At 43.6% G+C, this 19,668-nt stretch overlaps 1 protein-coding gene across 2 annotated transcripts in view; it reads left to right on the top strand.

The window, feature by feature from the left end:
- Nucleotides 1-19,668, top strand: part of CLMP (CXADR like cell adhesion molecule) — a 71,867-nt gene that overhangs the window by 44,344 nt on the left and 7,855 nt on the right. For both annotated transcript variants that reach the window (XR_012642534.1, XM_074977030.1), the window contains exons 2-5: nt 13,112-13,269; nt 16,402-16,603; nt 17,820-17,987; nt 18,753-18,875. Coding sequence is in view for 1 of the 2 variants with exons in the window: in XM_074977030.1 (XP_074833131.1) it covers nt 13,112-13,269; nt 16,402-16,603; nt 17,820-17,987; nt 18,753-18,875 (651 nt within the window). In the remaining variant the exon portion in view is untranslated. The remainder of the gene's footprint in view (nt 1-13,111; nt 13,270-16,401; nt 16,604-17,819; nt 17,988-18,752; nt 18,876-19,668) is intronic.

The following is a 19,668-nucleotide window of genomic DNA, read 5'->3' as shown; positions in this document are numbered from 1 at the left end:
ATATTTTATCCTCCTTCCCTGTTCCAATGGGATGGAGGAAGTTTTCATTACAGAATGTCAGTCAATACTGTTCACATCACAAAAAAGAGATGAAAAGATAGAATAAGAAACTACATAGTTTCTCTCTGTGGCACTATTGTCCTCTACTGGATAGAATCAGAACTGCTTAACAAAACAACATAGATCCCCATCCTGCTGGTAGCTAATGGAGAGTCCTCCTTCATTCAGGTGGAGTTTTTGTAGAGTTTGTGTTTTTACCCTTCCACCGCGAGGATGTTCAAAACAGAGCTGCTTTGAAAGTGAAAAATTGAAAATTTCAAAGATGTTCTTCTTGTAGGTTTGAAATTGATCAATTTTCATTTCTCAAGATATTTTAACCAATTTATTGAAAGTGTTTGAATATTTCAATTGAACTGAAAACATTTTCTTTACTAAAAACCTTAGTTTTGACTAAGAAAACATTTTTTGTAAGTAACATGCAGTTAAAATGATTTGATAAACAGAGCTAAAATGTCATGCAATATTTCATAAAAATAGAAAATTTCAATGATGTAAACTTTTTAATTAAAAGTTTTGTTTTTGAAGCAAAGACATTTTTCAATGAAAAATGTTTAGTGCAAAAAATTAACATTTGTTAGATCTGAGTGTGGTATGCAGCACAGTGGCAATGAGTCCTAAGTGCCCATGGATTTGTTACAGTATTTATGTTCGTTGCATATTCAAGGCAACAATGAAATAGTTTATACCCAGTGAGGATGCAGCTGTCTCTTCAAATATCTTTAATCCGTTAGCACAGGTAGAGAGATTAGGATGTTTAAAAATGGGGACAAAAATTAGCTTGCTCAGATTCTAAAAGAGTAGCTGATAAAGCATATTGCCGAAAACTTTCCATGGCCCAAATGTGATTGCATTTCCTAGCAAATTTGCTCTCAGATTCTCAGCTGGCATAAACTGGCCACAGTTCCACTGAAGTCAAGAGAGCCACATTGATTTGTATCAGCTGAGGATACAGTCCTGAAATCATCAATTTCAATCTTGTTGGGGATGGACTCCTTTACAGACCATTGCTGAGCAGTCATTCTGTCCATAGGAAGGTTTGGGGTGGCTTCCCTGGATCCCAAGCTTTGGAGGGCCCTGAATAGCAGATTCCTCAACCATCCTATGGATGAGATGGTCCCCCTGTAGTTAGATTATCATGCAGGGCTCAGGGGGATCTGGGGAGTTACCAGGAGGACCAGTAGCTGGCAGTAGGGTCAGGGTTGCCAGCACTCATTGTGGTGTCAGGAGACATCAGCAGCAGAGCAACATATCAGGCTACATCCATTCTTCTCTGCACCACTGCGCTCTCAGGTAGAGCGAAACACAGGGGGCTAGAGCCAAGGCATTTCACTTCCCACTGTTGCAGTGAATTGCAGTGACCTGGCTGGTAGATGAGCAGCGGAGTGGAACAGGGGAAAGCACCCATGGAACAGCTCCCACTTACACACTGAGTGCTATGGGCTGCCCCATGCTGCTGCCCCATGCCAGGCCTCCAGTAACTGCTCCAGGGAACATTGCTGAATGGAGAGGGCTTGGGGGAAGCAGTGCAAGGAGAAGGGGTACACAGTATTTCACATTTAGCAATACATTCTTGTTGTATTCTCTGATCCTGAATTTTCAGTCCCTTTCTGAACTTCAAAGGCATTGCTAGCTTTTGTGCCATGTTGCTATGGGCTGGCTAACACCGCTTCTGTGTTCTGCCTCAGAGGTGACTTCCCTGCCATGGTGGGAAAAGAAATCCAAACACTTTGCATTTTTTGCCTATAGCAGCTCTTTTAAAGTCAGTGGGATTGCTTGCATGAGCCAAAGATGCTGGATTTGACCTTCAGTTTGTAAATCTGAGCCTTGGGATCCTTCTGGACACAGTGCCTTACAGCAAAGTAAGCTATTTTATCAGTGTAACACTAGCATTCCACACCACTGATGAGCATGGGGAATAGCAAAGCTACCCACTTCCTAATATCCATATGCCTGCTTATCTTTCAATATGGAAAGTGGGATTTACATTCCAATACCCTCCTTGCTTAGCTTGGACTGGCGATGCGACTCCTGGAGTGTGATTCATGGAGCTGTGCCTCTTGTCTGTTGAGAGACAGTACTGTGCATATAGAATTGTTTAACTCCTCATGGTAGTGGAAAAAACATGGGAAAGGATGAAGGGAACAGATTGTCGTTTCATTTTGTAACCCAAATTCCTAAGGGATTTCTTGCAGCTGGCATTGTGCTATGCCAAACACTGAAAGGGATGTGGAGAATGGTGTAAATAATACTAATAAGATTACTCACGGCTTGATCCTCCTCTTACTGAGAGATTTGTTAAACCAGGAGAAATGTCACTGAAGACAGTGGAATGACATTACTGAAAAAAAAAAGAGAATCAGACCCTTTGCATTTATTCTCCATCTTTCAAAAACTTTGCAAGTATAAAATAATGAATTAATTCTCACATTTTCCCTGTGTAACAGGAGAGTATTCTTAGACCCATTTTAAAGGCGAGGTAAATAAGACAGAGCAGGTTAGGTGACAGATGCAAGGGAATCTATTCCCATCCAGGATTAGATTTTACTACTTCCCGGAACCTAATCCTGTGCTTGGCCACCATCCCACATCTCCCATTCAAAAAAACAGTCTCTTGTAGCCACTCAGAATTTATGTATCTTTTTCACAAGACAAATGGGGAGGGTCTGTTGCTGCTGTTCATTTTCTGCCCTACAATAAACTGTGGCTGCAAGTTTGAAAATGGACAGAAATATGAAAAGCGACAAAGTGCGAATACATTAGCTATTCATTTTGCATCATATTAGCAATGCTTCCACTGGATAAGTGAAATGTCATACCCTGTTAACACACTATTATGGGAACATAACTGAACATTTCACTAAGGTAACATGAAACTGGTTAACAGGGATGAAGTTTGTACCTCAGATATGTATTAGTCTTCACTGTGGATTAATGCTGCAGCAGTAAAGAGATGCAATAAAACACTTTGATTCCTTCGGAATAACTATATTTTGTCTTTAAAACTGAAATGCACTCCTCTGTGAATAAACACAGCAGAGGAAATGGAGACATATAGTGCAGCACTTTTTGGAGAACTTTTGTCTTGCATTGGAACCTAAAAAAGCATTTTTTACTTGATGGTGATTTGCTCAGAAACAGCTCTTTTATTAGTCTTTGCCCTGAAATTTGAGATTTGAACATCTCAGCTGAGCCCCCCACCCATCCCATTTTTGGGCTCTCCAGTTGATGATTAATGTACAGGCTTGGGCCAGTCCTGTTTCCCTCTGAAGGCATGGTGAGCATGAAGTGTAGGACTCTACATTTTGAAATTAGGTTCTCTAGAAGAGTCCAGCCTGAGGTCTGCACAGCTATTCAGCTGCATCTCCACAAAAGTCAATAGAATTATATTGGTGTAAGCAAATGGAGAATTTGAACCAAGGCTTTGCAGAGGAATATGTTCCCTGAGCCAGATCTTCACCTGGTGTAAATCCACATAGTTCCATTGAGCTGACATAGAATTACACCCCTTAAAGACCTCTGAGACCCACACTTTGTCTATCCTCTGTTTGGACTGTACACTCTTTGAGGCAGTGACTGTCTGACTATGAGTGAAGCTGACTCCATTGTTTGGAAAAAGTTTCCAATGACTTCAGTAGGGCCAGGATTTCACCGTACTTTCCCTGGCCACCTCCATGTGCTCCTGTCAGTTTCATCCAGCCCATCATACAACACTGCTCTCTGACTCTGAGGAGCCGTTCCTTTGAAATATATTAGCAACAGCCAGACAAGGGAGGCCAACTCCTACCTCAGCCTCATACAGCTGATGGTGTTTCTTTTCGTAGGAGTCTGCATAGCACAAGACAAATTTTAGCCCCACTTGCCCTCCTGCTTTCAGTCCCTGTTAGCTTTTAAAACTGATGTTTTCCTTTATTAAACTTTGTATTCTTCTGTTCTGCTGGGGCCTGATTAAGTCCTCGGCAGTTCTAATTCCGAAAGCCTCACGTCATCTCTTGAAAATGCTGCAACACACATGTTCCTTCAGATTTATTTCATTGGTGCATAGAAATCCTGTACTCAAGCCTTCGTCTCAAGCACATGTGATTTCAATCAGAAAGGGCCTTTGCAATGCTGCGTTTATATGGGCGGAATCTGCTGAACTCTGTATTTTGACACAGCTCGGTAGTCCCTGTGGGAGCTGACTGCAAGCTCACATTTTTTACTGCAGACGGCTTTCGCCTCACAACCACATTCTTGAAACAAGAGAGAGGCGAGTGGGGCGGGCGGCAGGCGGCATGCACTGGTGGCTTGAGCTTTTGTTACTCGGCACAGTCAGACTCTTGGGATATGGTGACCCCTGACCCATATCCCTCTGCTGGCCAAGGAATACAAAAAGCAGATGTCCCAGAACATCATCTTGGCTGTGCTAATTACCCTTAAGAGACTTCCATCCACACCCAGCTCCTCCTCCACTTGCAAAAAGAATATCAGATATCTCGCTCCTGCTAAAAGGACACCATTTTACATTTGTTTGGACTTCAAATACCATCCAGGGCAGTGAAGTGTTAAGACCTGAATCATGAATGACCATGGGCAATGCAACACAAAAAGATGGGCTCTTGTCTAATGATTAATGTCAGGGCTGCACAGAGGTTTTCTGGGGCCCTGAGCAGAATCTGAAATGGGAGGGCTCCCTACCCTTCCAAAAAATTGTCACTGAAATGCAGGGAATATGTAGGAAGGGAACTGGAGAGCAAGCTCTAACCCCCACTGTGCTCACCTCTGGGAAGCTCTATAACAAAATAGTTCTTCTTGGCCTTTGCACCCTCGTTGCATGAAATCACAGACAGTCTGAAGACGTGAGTCTTACCCACAAAAGCTCATTGCATAATAAATACATTTGTTAGTCTTTCAGGTGCTACTGAACTGCTTGTTTCCTTTAATCCAGTCTATCCCATCATGTAGCCAAACTTGCCTTTGCAACAGTCACTTTTACCAAACTTCAAAACTATATTAAATTAATCCCAGTCCCGAAGGACCGGCTATTTACAACAGACAGGTCTGTTGTGCTTTCGGTCCTATGCCTAAAGACAACAATTGTAGCCAATCCGCTAATAAATTATCTAGTTATGTTTTACCTGGGAAAGGGAAATGACAGAGTTATTCACAAGATAAAAGCAGGTAAGCATACACAAAGGAGAAAATTTCAAAAGGCAATAGAAGCATCTGTGAAAAGCAAGCTCTCTACATGTCCTTTTCCTGCTGGGTGATTTACACAATTACAGAGACTTAAAAAGCAAACTCTTCTGCCATCATACGATATGGATGTTAAGTGTGAGATTAATGCAGGCAGCAACTAACAAGCTTTCAGTAAAGACTAAACACTAAGAACATTGACATTCTAATACTTATTTTAACAATACTAGTGCACACACGCAGGAGCCAGTCTAATTCCAGCTATTTATGTGTCAATATTCAAGTGAGGCATGGGGACTTCATGCCAGCATCACAGAGGGATTTAAGCATGTGCTTATGTCAGCAAGGTCAACAACCACCGTGGAGCGGGGGACAGAGCCTCGGGTAGTCAGCCATTAGAGCTGCTCAGATCTTGGTGCTGGGCCTCGCCCCTCTCCCTCAGGGCCATGTGGAGTGGCAGAGCAGCACTTCCCCAGCACAAAGGGACCTGGAGCACCAGCCACCACCATTGCAACAGTAGCTCTAGATCCCTTTGAAAAGCTGGACCCAAGTGCAACTGCCCCATTTGCCATCCCCCCATCATTGAGCCTGGCTTACATGCCTTGGTACTATTCCAGGTTATCCAACCAAGTTGAGAGAGCCCTCCACACTAACACGAGTGGCCTTTGTTTCGCTGCAGTCACAGTTAAATTGCAGGTTGTCCTCATCCTTTTAGAAGAGACCTAGCAAGACCAAATAAGTAATGATCAGTGTAGTTGAAGAACCTGCTTGTAAACTAAAGCACAAGGCCCCCAAATGACTTAAAGTTTTCAAAACCAATTTTAAGAATTCATTTTTCAACTTATCACGAACAACTTGCCACAGATAGGATATTTTGGACTACATTAGTGTGTCACTAAGTGGCCCCCATATCCAGAAGTTTCTAAAATTTCTCTGAGCCATTCATTCTATCTTCAGTAGCCCATAAATGATTGAAGCAAAACTTATTTTTGAATATGCAATCTATATTTAATATTAGTCACTGGTTCAACCTCTCTTCTGAAGCCAATAAAAGATTTAGGTGCAGAGGCGCTTTAGCTGTTAGTATTACAATTTTCCTACAAATAGAAATGTTGACAAAATATGTGAGGTTCTAATCCCATTCTATGTCTATGTGTACATTGCTGCTGGGAGTGTGTGGTGGTGTGATTACCTGATGATGTGGTTCTAGGTGTGTGTTCAATGCATGCATCCAATTGCACAAGTGTGCTTTTGGTTCAGATGCGTAAGTAAGGGTGATTTTGCTCATGGATCTTGTACATCTGTAGGAAAGAATGCATGAAAGTATATGCTGGCACGTGTACATGGTGTGTGAACTTGAGTACATTCCTGTGTATGTGTGTACATATATCTTTGGTGAAAGAGTTAAGGCTTTCTTGCACAAAAAAGTAGTCATGTAACACTTTAACAAAATAAATTATTAGGTGATGAGCTTTGATGGGGCAGATCCACTTCTCCAGATCTGGAGATAGTGCTGTAGGTGGAGACTAGTGAGGTGGACTCTGGGGGAGCACCCCCATGCACCCTCCCCAGCTTGGGAAAGGGCTGGAACAAGGCCACTCTGCTCATTCCCCAGCCCTCCCACTTCTGTTCTGCCCTCCCCCTGAGTGGTTCCACCTCCCCACTGTGTGGTACAGCCATAGAGCAGTAGGAGCTAGAGTAAGCTCACATTGCTCTCAGGCTGCACCAGTCTGTGAGTGGGCAGAACCACCCCTGTACTCACTGAAAGTGTCGCAGCACTGCTGATGAATGCAGTGTGGGGGTGCATGCACACTGGGAAGCATGTGACCCTTCGTGCACCCCCAATGTACCACCCCTGTTTTAATAGAAGCTTACTGCTTGAGTAATCCACTGATTTCAGTGCACATTGCAGAGGAGAGGGAATGGTAATCTGAAACACACGACTTTCTGAAAATCCTCTCCCTTTAAAGTGTCTCTACTTGAATGCCAAAAATTGAGGCACTTAAAATCACCAGCCAGCTTGAAATCAAAGGGGCTACTTCAGGAGTGAGTCTGTCGAAGGGCTGCAGAATATGGCACCTAATATAAAAAGCAAACTATGTTTCACGGCCAACAAAGAACTAAAATATCATTATTACATTGTCTACCACATACTGTTGAGGTGAATTAGCTTTTGTGTTGCTTAAAACATTTCTGTAATATTAATACAAACATAAGACTCGGTTGAAAGAGAAGACTTCTCTCTTTTGTCTGCAGGGCCTGAGAGGTTACCCAAATCCACTGTCTTTTAGCTCTAAGATAAATGTTGAAATATTAAAACTCTTTCACCAAAGTGTTCTATTTTATGATGTTCTGACTGAGTGACACATCAGCTAGCCTGAGGGCTAAAGAGGACACTCATTTTTACGGACTACATGCCAAGATGTGAGCCAGGCAAATCTTATGCAATGTAGGAATTGCTGTACAGGATTAGAGTCATGAGTTTTGCTGGGAACAAAGCTCTCATCATTGTTGTGGGAGTTTGCTCGAGTAAGGAGTTGAGTAAAGGCTTTAAAGATCTGACGCTATTGTAATTATGAAATATAGCACATGATTATTAGGATACAGGATAGACCTCTGATTCAAGTGGGAGGGGTTCTGGGGTGGAGATGAGGAGTGCAGGACCAGATTTCATACAGCCAGCCATATCATTAGTTGTGAAATTTAAAGGACCTTTTTGGAACTCATGATGTACACCTCAGCAAAGAGCATAACTTCTTATTTGGGAGGATTCTGCCCTCTTGTGGCTGGAAGTTTTCCTCCTGTTGCCGATGATACACAAATACGGTAAACTCATATCTGGCATTCTACCATCCAGAACTCAGATAACCGGCATTTTAACCATAAGTAAAGTTTAGTTACATTTTCCATAAGTGAAAATAAATATAAATAAATACAGCAAATACAGTGTAAGTTTACAGTGTACGATACTACTGTTCACAAAACAAAAAAAAACCAGTCATGCAGTACTTTAAAGACTAACAAAATAATTTATTAGATGCTGAACTTTCATGGGGCAGACATCCTTCTTCAGAACTGGAAATTATATTGTTAGTCTTTAAAGCGCTACATGACTGTGTTTGTTTTGTGAAGATGCAGACTAACAGAGCTACCTCTCTGTGAATACTACTGTTGCTGGTAAATAAATTACTCTGCATACATGTTTGTTTGTTTCTTAAAATCTAATCTTGCTTTTCTTTAGAGTTATGCATTGCTAGGTTATACCTCTCTGTTATCCAGAATATTTAAATATCACCCTCCTGGTCCTGGAGCTGCTGGATATGATAGAATTTACTGTACTGTGGCTTGACTGTGCATAGAGTCAGGTCCAGGCTATCTGCTGCTTTTGCAAGCCATCAGATGTCTATTCCCAACCAGTCCACAGATAACCTCACAAACAATTATGGATGATTTTACTTCCTTAGGGAATTGCCCATAAGCAAAGGCAGCCAATTTTTATTCCCACTAATAGGGGTTTTATAAATCTTCCTTCTATCAAATCCTGAGCAAAATCTGAGTTCTTTGGAGCTTTTCTTGATAAAAACAAGGCATCCTGTAGTGCCTTACAGATCAACAAATTTATTTCCCACTTAGTCAGGTGTGTGAAGTCTCCCATGCCTTCTTCCAAGCCCCAGAACCAGAGAGGATGGAATACTGTTGTATTTTGGATAATCTGGAATCCTAATGATTCCCCCGCACCAGCCCCGCCCAGTATTCCTGGCCAGGATGGTGAACGGCGCAGAGAAGATGCTGAATCCCTAGGAAATGCAACCCAGGTTATACATGAAGCCCAGTTTGCTGGCAAACAAAGAATTTAGGGAATTTAGTGATTGCTATGTGATCATCCCCTGCAACAGCAGATTAATTAGTTAGAATTTATTGTACTTTCCTTTCACTGTATAATATATAGAGCAATATAAGCAAGTAATTGTGTGACATTTTAGTTTAGTTGTGTGAAAATTTAGTTAGCTAGAGCTTCTTATGTAGCCTGTTGTAAAAAAGGCAAATAGCAAGATGAGCTGATGAACCCTTGGAAAATTTCCGTTTACCCCTAGGGTATACACTTACCCTTGGCAGAAAATCAGTGACCTAGTGAATGTCAGTGGCTTTATTGAAGGAAGACCTAGCAATTTAGGACATAAGAGAAAACAAGTATTTATTTTTATAAAGAATAAATAATTAAACTCAGGATATGAAAAAAATAGTCCCAATTGCATTTGTGGTCACTAGAAGTTTTGGCATCCATGAATCCAGCTATAAATTGAATTAGCTTTCCCTTAAAGAAACCAGCCAACATGGCTGAGCAGGACTCTTCCTGGCTTGTTCATTGCTGTAGAGAGCAGGGTGGGGCAGATTCATTTATATCAGGAGTCCACCCATTTGTAATTACCTGGCAGTAAATGTTAAATGTTTAACATTTACTGCCAGGGTATAAAGGAGAGCTGAGTAGGTGTTGGCTGGGTGGTGCTTTCATTCTGGCTGTAAATGAATGATGCGATAATTTGTCATAGATGCTTTTGGCCACATAAGAAAAATGTATTTGTAAGGAAAATAGTGTGTAGGGGGGGACATCTGTTAAATGCGGGTAAGGGAGTGGGGTGCATGCCACTTAAGCTGACCATCTGTCCAATTTTTACCAGGACAGTCCCTTATTTAAGATGTCTGACAGGTGTCCCAACTTTTTTAAGGAAGTAGACAACTTGACCCCTCTTTCGTGTGGCTCCTGTTCTCTGGCACTCTGTGTCTTTGGGGCAGGGGGGTGGCAGCCTCTTCTGCCAGGGAGCTCCCACACTAGGTGGCTGCCCTGTTCCCCAAATCTCTGCACCTTGTGGCAGCAGCTTCTGCTGCAGGGGAGATCCTCTGTGGGGCAGCTGCCCCATCCCCGGCACTCCATGGTAGCAGCTCCAGCTGCCAGTGAACTCCACAACGGGGTGGCTGCCTCATTACCTGGTGCCCTACACTTTGGAGAGACAGCTCCTGCTCCCAGAGCGTCCCTCCACAGGTCAGCTGTCTCATTCCCTGGCCTTCCACACCTCTGGGAGGCAGCTACTTCTTCATTCCCTGGCCCCCCGGGAGGCTTTGAAACACCCTCCACCAGGGGGTTCTGGAGCCCTCATCCTCCATTCCTCTTCATCCCTGGCGCGCTTCCCCATTAGAGGCTGCAGAGCCCTCATCCTTGCTACCCCACCCTGGAGCACCAGCCCACATCACCAAGGAGCCCTGACATGGGACAGCATCCCTGCCCCCATCCCTTGAGGCCAGTGTCCCATATTTGCCTTAGGGCAATGTGGTCACCCTAATGCCACTGGGCATGCAAATCTTTATCCTTAGCCCTGGAGCAAACTCAGGCTGTGCACACTGTTTAATTCAGAACACTAATTCTCCTTTCTTCCAGTCTTTTGCATCACGAAAGGTTGGACCTCTAGCGTCCAGATTTCCAAAGACTGGCAACATCTGTGATTTGGCATCTGTGTGGGCACTCCCAGGCTTGAGAACTCACAGGGAAAAACTGGGAGTGGGGGGCTGCATCAACAACCCACCCCCTGCCCTTCCAGAATTTCCAGAGTGCCACAAATAGCCCATTTGCAGCACTCAAGCTCAGGGCAGGAGCAGGGATGGGAGGAATACTTGGAGGAAGAGGTGGTAGTGGAGCCCTGTGGGTCTATGCTCCAGCCTGAAACTCAGCTCGGGACTCCATAACCACTCTGCCTTTTCCCCCATATGTATCCCCTACCCCCAGTCCTACTCGGTCAATGCTGGTCCCTCTGCTGCCACTAGATCAGACCCGAGCAGCCAGTGGCATGATAGGGGCCAGCATTGACCTCCCCTGGTCTGGCAGATTCCCTAGTTTGATCCTGGTAAGATCCTGAGGGTACTGGACCAGCAGGTACAACCTGCATTACAAAGCACTGATATCTCGAACAGTGCCTTTTATCTGAGCACTTGACAAATACCTGCGAGCTCGCTAACAAAACAAAAAAGCAGCCCTGCAGCACTTTAAAGATTAACAAAATAATTTATTCAGTGAAGAGCTTTCACGGGGAAGACTCACTTTCAGATCTGGAGATAGTGCTATACAGGAAATCTCCAGATCTGACGAAGTGGTTCTGCTCAACAAAAGCTCATTACCTAATAAATTCGTTTGTTCGTCTTTAAAGTGCTACGTGACTGCTTGTTTGTTTTGATAAATATCCGGTAAGCAACACAGATGGATATATGAGGGCACAGGAGAGGAAGATCAAACAGCTAGTCAGAAGCAGATCTGGGAAGGGAACAGGACCCACAAGTCCTTGCTCCACCATGCATGTTTAACAGGAGGATGAGAGCAAGCAACAGAAGTTCAGGGAAGTGTCATTCTTGTGTCTTTCTTGTCCTCCCACAAAGAGAGGCTAAAGGTGGAGGAAACCTTTTAGCCTTACTGAATGTAAATTCTGAAGCACGCTCAAGGTGGTACATGCATGCTGATACACATATGCTATGTTGCCAGCTCTCGTGATTTTTTGACAGCCTCTCGTCTTTTTTCTCTTAAAGTCCTAGCTCATGGGATCAAGAAGTCACAAGAGCTTTCCTTTAACAATAGAATAATAATTAACAACTAATTAAAAAACAAACTTACCAGTCCTTATGTTTACAGATTCAGTAATGTTTCCATGAAACTGGGTTTAATTTTGAGTTTGTAAGGAAACTCCAAAACGTGAGTTTCACAATGACTTACAGAGCCCTAAAATTAATTTACATTCAGGAAGCCTGAAAGGTTTCTCCACCTTTAACCTCTCCTTTACCTAATATTAATATAGGGTACGTAAATGTAATGCTTTGCCTGTCATCATCCAGTCTTGGGTTTTTTGTTTGGTTGGTTTTTGTTTTGTTTTATTTTTCACGGCTCCTTTTTCTTGATAGCTGATGCATAAAAGGATCTGATTCCCTCTAGTGGTCCAACTCAGGATTTTTTTTTATGGCTAACTTGGTAATCAGGGTTCAGAGCAGTTTACAAACCTAAGTGTGCCATACCTGATTTACAAAATAGCTGACTCAGCCTAACCTCTTACTTTCAGTACTGCAGTCACACTGAACTCATCCCCAGGGGTTAGGGAAAGTCTCCCACTATATCATTCATTAGGGACCAGTCTGTCTGCCAGGAGTGTCATTAATGTTCCAAAGCCTGGCTGTATGGCTATAGTCTGAAATGCAAGGTATTGCGTCGGGAATGTGTAAAAGCAGAAGTAAAGAAGGAGGCACTACTGAACCTGTGGAGTGTACAGAGGATTTGGGGAACATTCATGGTGCTTAAAGAATTTTTACTTTGGAAACAACTCTTTAAAAAAAGCTTTGTTTGAATTTAATAACCTATAAAAGAAGACATCAGTGGTAGGGGCACGTGCGGAGAGTGAAAAAGGAAATCTTACCAAATACTGCCTTTAAATTGAAGCCAGAAAATACAAGAAGAGAAGATGATGAGTAACATGGAAATGAACAGTTCTGAATGATATCAAGCACATGTATATGAACTGGAAGATTTGGGGTGATGGGCAGTTGACAGGCAAGGAGGGCAAATGTGCATCGCTCAATGTGTAGCAAGCAAGGAATGGACTAAGGTCGTGTGACTTGAGTATTGATACCTTTGGAAACCAAAGTAATATGTTCTTTGTGCTCCAACACTGGGAGTGAAACTAACCCAATATCAACTTACATGTGCACTTTTAATCAGATACTAAATGTCCAATAAGCAAAACAACTGAATTTTCTTTGTTACTATGAAGTAATGAGGAAGAGTCCTCTGAAATCAGATACAGCTGAGATACGTCTTTCCTGTTGGTCACTACGTGCTTCTGTCTTTCAGCTTTCTGTTTAGTTGGGATGTCTGAGGCTCAAACGGAGTTTAAGAGGGTAGCTGAAGAAAACGTTACTTTGCCTTGTCACCACCGTCTGGGCCTCCTGGAGCCAAGAAGCCTGGATATTGAGTGGCTGCTGCATGATTCCAAAGCTGAGCAAAAAGTGGTAGGTCTCCGTTCAGCCACAGTTAGCAAGAAGACATGTTTCCTTGTTGCACTGAAGGGCAGAATTTATTCATGCAGGTTGATATGAACACTATCACATGAACTGGCTTTGTCTACACTCCACAGCTGACAGCAACATGGCTATGTTGTCATGGCCATTACGCTAAAATAGGAGGCAGCATAAACAATGTTTGTCCAGCACTTTTGCTAAAAAAAACTTACACCCCAAGGAGCAGCATTTGCTTTGTTGGTAAAAGAGCGCTCCTGCAGACAGGGCACTGTTTATGTTAGCACTTGCCAGGTCATTCAGATGGGAGAGGTTGAGCACCTGTGAAGGACAAAATCCTTGCTGCTCATTTGCCAATGTAGACAAAGGCTTACAAATGTCCCTGAAAAACAACAACAAAGGAACAGAGAGGTAGCCGCCCTATTAGTCTGTATTCTAACAAAACAAAACAGCAGTCACATAGCACTTTAAAGACTAACAAAATAATTCATTAGGTGATGAGCTTTCCTGGGGCAGACCCTCTTCTTCAGGTCTGGAAATAGTGCTGTATTGGGAATGGCATGACCAACAGCACTATCTCTAGATCTGGAGAAGTGGATCCGCCCCATCAAAGCTCATCACCTAATAATTTATTTTGTTAAAGCGTTACATGACTACTTTTTTGTTTTGTTAACAAAAAAAGAGACACCCCCCTCACACGCCAGTCCCAGAGCCTCGGAGGGGTCAGGGCTAGTACATTTGTGGGCCCACCTATGCTCTGGGGTAGGGCCAAAAATGAGAGGTCTGTTATGGGAGAGAGCTGCCGGGAACCAGGCTTATGATGTGGGGTCTGGGTGTGAGGGAGGGTGCAGGAGCAGGCTCAGGACTGGGGGGGGTCTGGGCAGGAGTGGGTTGCAGTAGTGGGCTGAGGCTGCAGGGTCTGGGTGGGAGGAACGGAACAGAAAGTTTTGGAGTGTGGGGTCTGGAAGGGAGGGGGCAGGATGGGGGAAGATGTCTGGGTAGGAGGGAGTGCAGCAGATGTCTAGGGGCATGAGGCCTGGGCGATGGGGGTATGGTTGCCAGTACATCACCCCAGGGACGCACATGGGTCTGCGCACGCATGCGCGTGCACACACACACACACACACACGTCATTCACTGCTCTGATTGTCTAGAATTCTGGACAATCAGAGCCGTGGAAGGTAGAGCCCGTGGACTGGATCCAGCCCTGTCTTGCCTGATTCTGGCCCATGAGGCTTGGGGCTCCATGCCCTCATCCCCACCACAGGTGGAATGCTGAGGAGGGGAGCCCCGAGCCTTGGGGCTGGATTCAGAAACACCAGGGCCAGAACCAGACCCCAGGCCAGGAGTTCCCCACCCCTGCTTTAAATGCTACAGCAGCATAGATGCATTGCTATAGATCTTCAGTGTACATCAACAGGAGGTGCTCTTCCCTTACTGCAGCTAATCCACCTCTTTGATAGGTGACAGCTAGCTTAATGGAAGAATTCTTCTGTGACTTTACTGTGTCCACACAGAGGGCTGGGCTGACATAAATCGACCCTGAAATATAGCTATGCAGATGGAAAGGATGGTCTACAGTAGAAAATTAAACTGACCCAGCTACGTTGAGCAGGATATGAAAAATCTACCTTCCTGAACTAAGCAGTTATACCCACTAAGTCCCCATATTATATATAGGGGTTATATATATGTACCAGTTTAATGCATGTAACAAGACCATTTCCTATGGTACAGAAGAAGTAGATGGAGTGGCATAGATTCCTGCCTCTCTATGAACTAAAACCATGGAAAACTGACTGCAGATAGAACTGGTTAACTTAACACGTTGGGGGTGTGCTAAATGCCTCAGCTGATTGCTGGTGATCAAGACCCATGTATCTGGATATAAATCATGCATTTTAAAACATTTGCCTCTACAGAGAAACTGGTAAGAAGCCTGGACTCTGACTCTGGCTGTATTTTAAATCCAGAGCCCTGATCCTACATTCTTAACTTATACAGGACTTCCAGTTAAGTCAACCGAAGGTATGCGGTATAAATTGGGAATGCAGAATTTATTTAAATGCCAATAGAGTACATGACACAAATAAAGACCCTGGCCACACCTTAAGGAGTTTACAATCTGCCATTTCTTAACTGAAAATGCAAATTAACAATGATTCATCAGTGGGTTCCCAATGCTTTAAGAAGACCTATAATCCAGAGACTCAAAATCATTGCAGAGTGAACCAATCCCTTTCTTTTTGTGCCAAAAGCAATAATAATAGGGAGTTACAATGTCCTCGATTTTACAGTGTGATAGTACCTAGAGCTCACAGTCATGGACTGGCCCCTCACTGTGCTAGGTGCTGTACAAACAGAGAACAGAAAGGCAATCCCTGCCCAAAAGATTTTACAAGCTGAAGGCTTTTCTATACTTAACAGAGAGATGGCACTCTGTAGGTTAATCTTCTGGGGTTTGATTTAGCTGGTCTAGATGTGCTAAATCAAATACTGAGAGAGCCCATGTCGACTTCGGTACTCCCTATGAGGAGTAAGGGAAAGCAATGGAACAATTTCTCCCATCATCCTCCCACTGTGGGGACAGCGCAGAAAATCACTGTAAGGTACGTCAACTCCAGCTACACAATTTACATAGCTGGGGCTGTGTATCTTACATCCATTTTGTCCCCTCGTGGAGACTTGGCCCAAAGCAAGGAGGACTGATGTTGATGGATAGAAAATGGACACGGCTTTCTCTCTGTTACTAGAAAATGGACAGTAATCCAGTAACATTTGTACTAGTGAAAAGGGTAAGCAGAACTACACCAGTATAAACAGTGTCTACACTAGGGGTATGTACAGTGCAGCGAGCTGGTGACAGAAATCCCAACATAGTTTTCTAAACTGAACCATGTTAGGATTTTTAGAGGTATTAAATTTTGGGTTCAGAAAGAAAGCTCCGTGCAAGCTTAATTGAATAACTACCAATATCTTCATCATTACAAACAACCAAACTAACTGTCAGCTAGAAAGCCCAGTTTGCAGGCTGACCTGGTTTTAAGTATGAGTCTCCTGTGATTTGTTTGTTCAGATGAGCTGTACTGTTCAACTCACTGATCAGTGACTAACTCTGTCCCTTAGGTTATCACCTACTCTGGAGGAAATGTGTATGATGACCTGAACGAGGGGCAAAGGGGTCGTGTTTCCTTCACCTCCAATTTCCTAGCTGGAGACGCCTCCTTACAGATTGTATCTCTGAAGCCACGTGATGCGGGGCAGTACACGTGTAAAGTTAAAAATGCTGGGCAATACGAGTGGCATCACATCACCCTGCTGGTTCTAGGTAAAGTCATTCTGCTGTTCAAAAGAAAACCCACTTGACTCATTTCCTCGAGGCAGATTTCACACTGTGCTGGAACTGCTCACAGTGTCTCATGTTCAGGTTTCAAATTCAAGCTTCACATTTGCCTTTGCATTTTCCAGTGAAGGACAGAGACTGGAAGAGGCCTAAAGTACTGTTTGGAGATCACCGCAGCCAGCTGAAGGACACCATAAAACATTCTTTCTGAATGGTATCTGGTATGATTAAAAGCTAGCATGCCATTGTGGCAGAATTGGCGATGATCCCATACAGCACTGGAGCAGAGGTCTCTGGGTTCAGATGCCAGGAATATGCCAGAAGTCTCATGGTAACAAGATGCTGGAGTTGGCATTGTTTCCGTCCTGACTAAAGGCTTTTTGGCTTGGGCTTTTGCTTTGTATACAGTTAATTTTAATGACCAGGGATGCAGGGCCTCCAGCAGGCAGTGGAGGAAAGACGAACAGACAGATAGAAGGAAGGAAGTGTGAAGAAGAGGATGGACCACAGGGCATTCACAGAATGAAGAACACTTACAGCAGAATGTGAGACAGAGATATGCAGTGTATTGAGCTGCTCCATGATGAGGTAATGGAGATTAAGCCAAGGCACCTCATCGTTCTGGCTCTACTAGGCACTCATATGGGTGGCAGATAGAATCTAATTCCCAAAGGGAACAAGGATAGCGCTTTGGCTTCTTTCACCCCAGTGCAAATCCAAAGGCGGTAAGAAAAACTGATGGTACAGTATTTAATATTGCTTCTGTGCCCAAGCAGACACATCCACTCACTCTCCTCATGCTATGGTGAGAGTCATGGCTGTAAAGGGGTCAGAAGTTATGCCAATAAACAAGCAGCAGTGGATTTTCTGTGACACCACCCAAAATGGCTAATTTGGAAAGGCAGTTTTCAGAAGCTGCTCAAAACATTGCCCTCTTGTCCTCTGGCTATCAGCAGCCATGGAAAGTGTTGCCAACTGCTATTTGGCTGGCAGGTTCTGCCCTACTTCCCTGGGCAAGCTCAGCTCTTATTAAACTCGTTGTGGTTGTTGGAGATGAGATTTTAAGGTTCTAGCGTCTAGGGATGATATTCTGGACCCATTGAAGTCAATGGCCAAGCTTCCATTCATTTAAAAAAGGCCAAGATTTCACACCAGATTCTTTACTAGTGATTGATCCAAATGCCAAACTTGTTTCTTTCAGAGAAACCTTCCAAGCCCAAATGCTGGGTGGAAGGCGAGTTTTCTGAAGGAAAGGAACTCTCCTTACATTGCAATTCTGCCTCCGGCACAGCACCCATCTTGTACCAGTGGCAGCGCATAAGTGATGAGGAAGGAAGAACTGGACACCTGCCGCCCACAGCACGAATCAGTAAGTCACCCCAAGCTCCCTCCTAGTTCTCATGGTGTTTCAGCGGATGAAAGAGCGATCTTTAAAGAAAAAGGAGACCTAACCTTCTTACTCCCAGCTCTGTTACTAACTGATTTTGTAACACTGGACAAACCACTTAACTGTTCTCAGCCTATTTCCCTATCATTACAATGGAGGCTACTGGGCAAAAGTAGTACACTTGTGACTAGGAGCACCAGTCATGGTTCAGGGCCCCATTATGCCAGGGCCTACAGGTATCCATAACTAAAGGACAGTCCCTGTTCAAAATTTAGAATCTTAGTATTCAACCTTTTTATTTGTTGAGTGTCAACAATTAAATCAATGCTAATAATACTTCCCGGGGATACTCTGAGACCTAATTAATTGTTTTTCATGTGGGTTGAGATCTTTGTCTGACGGGTACTGTAGAAACACAAATGACTATTAGCATTATTTATTTACATTTATGAAACAGCTAGAAACCCCAACTCAAGATTGCAGCTGCATTGTACAAACGTAGCAAGAAACAAGCTCCATCCCAGTGAGCCTGTAACTTAAATAGGCATGACAAAGTATTGGAGGGGAAAGAGAGACATAGAGGTCAAGGAACTTGACCAATCCTACCCAGAAAAATCAGTGACAGAGCTATAAATAGACAAGAGTGTTTTTTTTTCCTGCCCATACTCTGTGATCTCTGAACTGGACAACATTTTCTCTAATTTTTCTGACTTACTTTTTTTGACTGTTTTTTGTTTCCCATTTCAGACATTTCTAACCCTGGCCAAGTTCTGATGAAGAATCTCACACAGATGGTTACAGGGTTGTACCAATGCACTGCCTCCAATGAGGCTGGACAAGAGCACTGCGTTGTGCAGGTGACAGTGCAGTGTGAGTATCAGAGGCTAGCAAGTATCCATGGTGTTTTAACAAGGGCAGTACCTCCAAAGATCTCCTGTGGTGATAAAAGCTCTGTTTCTGTGCAGAAGAAATGCCCCACTTTTGGTTTAACTCGACTATTTGCATAATCTTAAGTAACTCTTCCTTAGTCATTATTGACTTTCTGGGTTTGCATAACATTTACTGGTATAACCTGAGGTTGTACAAAAATACTTCAGATGCTGACACCTTGTCTCCTGACTCTGAGAAGATAGAACGCTTGGCATAATGCTGAATTGCTGAGCTTTCAGAGCACTCAACTTGTAGAAGTACTTACAGATTTCCTAGAGCTACATCTATGCAACAGTGATCTGTCGACAGAAGTTACTGTCAGAGAAAATCTTCCGACAAAACTTCTGTCAACAGATCACAGCCACGCAAGAAAGCAGATTGCTCTGTTCACGAAGAGCGGATGGACCGCCTGGCCACTCTCTCAACAGAATGACCAGTCAGAAGCACAGCAGACAGGGCAGCCCAGTGACCCAGAAGCTCTGTGTGTCGACAGAGGGCCCGCTGGGGTGTCCACGCAGCTTTGTCAACAGATTCAGTCAAGAAAGACGTTCTGCATAATGGGGGAGAGGCAGAAGTCTGTTCATAAAAGTGCCACGTTCTGTTGATTTGCTGTTGACAGAACACATTTTTAGTGTGGATGCTCTGAGAGTTTTGTCAATGAAACGGAGGTTTTGTTGACAAAACTCTATAGTGTAGATGTAGCTTAGCTGTATCATAAAGGACTATAACATCC

Source organism: Carettochelys insculpta, chromosome 25 (assembly GCF_033958435.1).
Source record: "Carettochelys insculpta isolate YL-2023 chromosome 25, ASM3395843v1, whole genome shotgun sequence".
NCBI classification, from domain to species: Eukaryota; Metazoa; Chordata; order Testudines; family Carettochelyidae; genus Carettochelys; species Carettochelys insculpta.
Note: the sequence above shows the minus strand (reverse complement) of the source record. Positions and strands in the feature narration are given on the sequence as shown.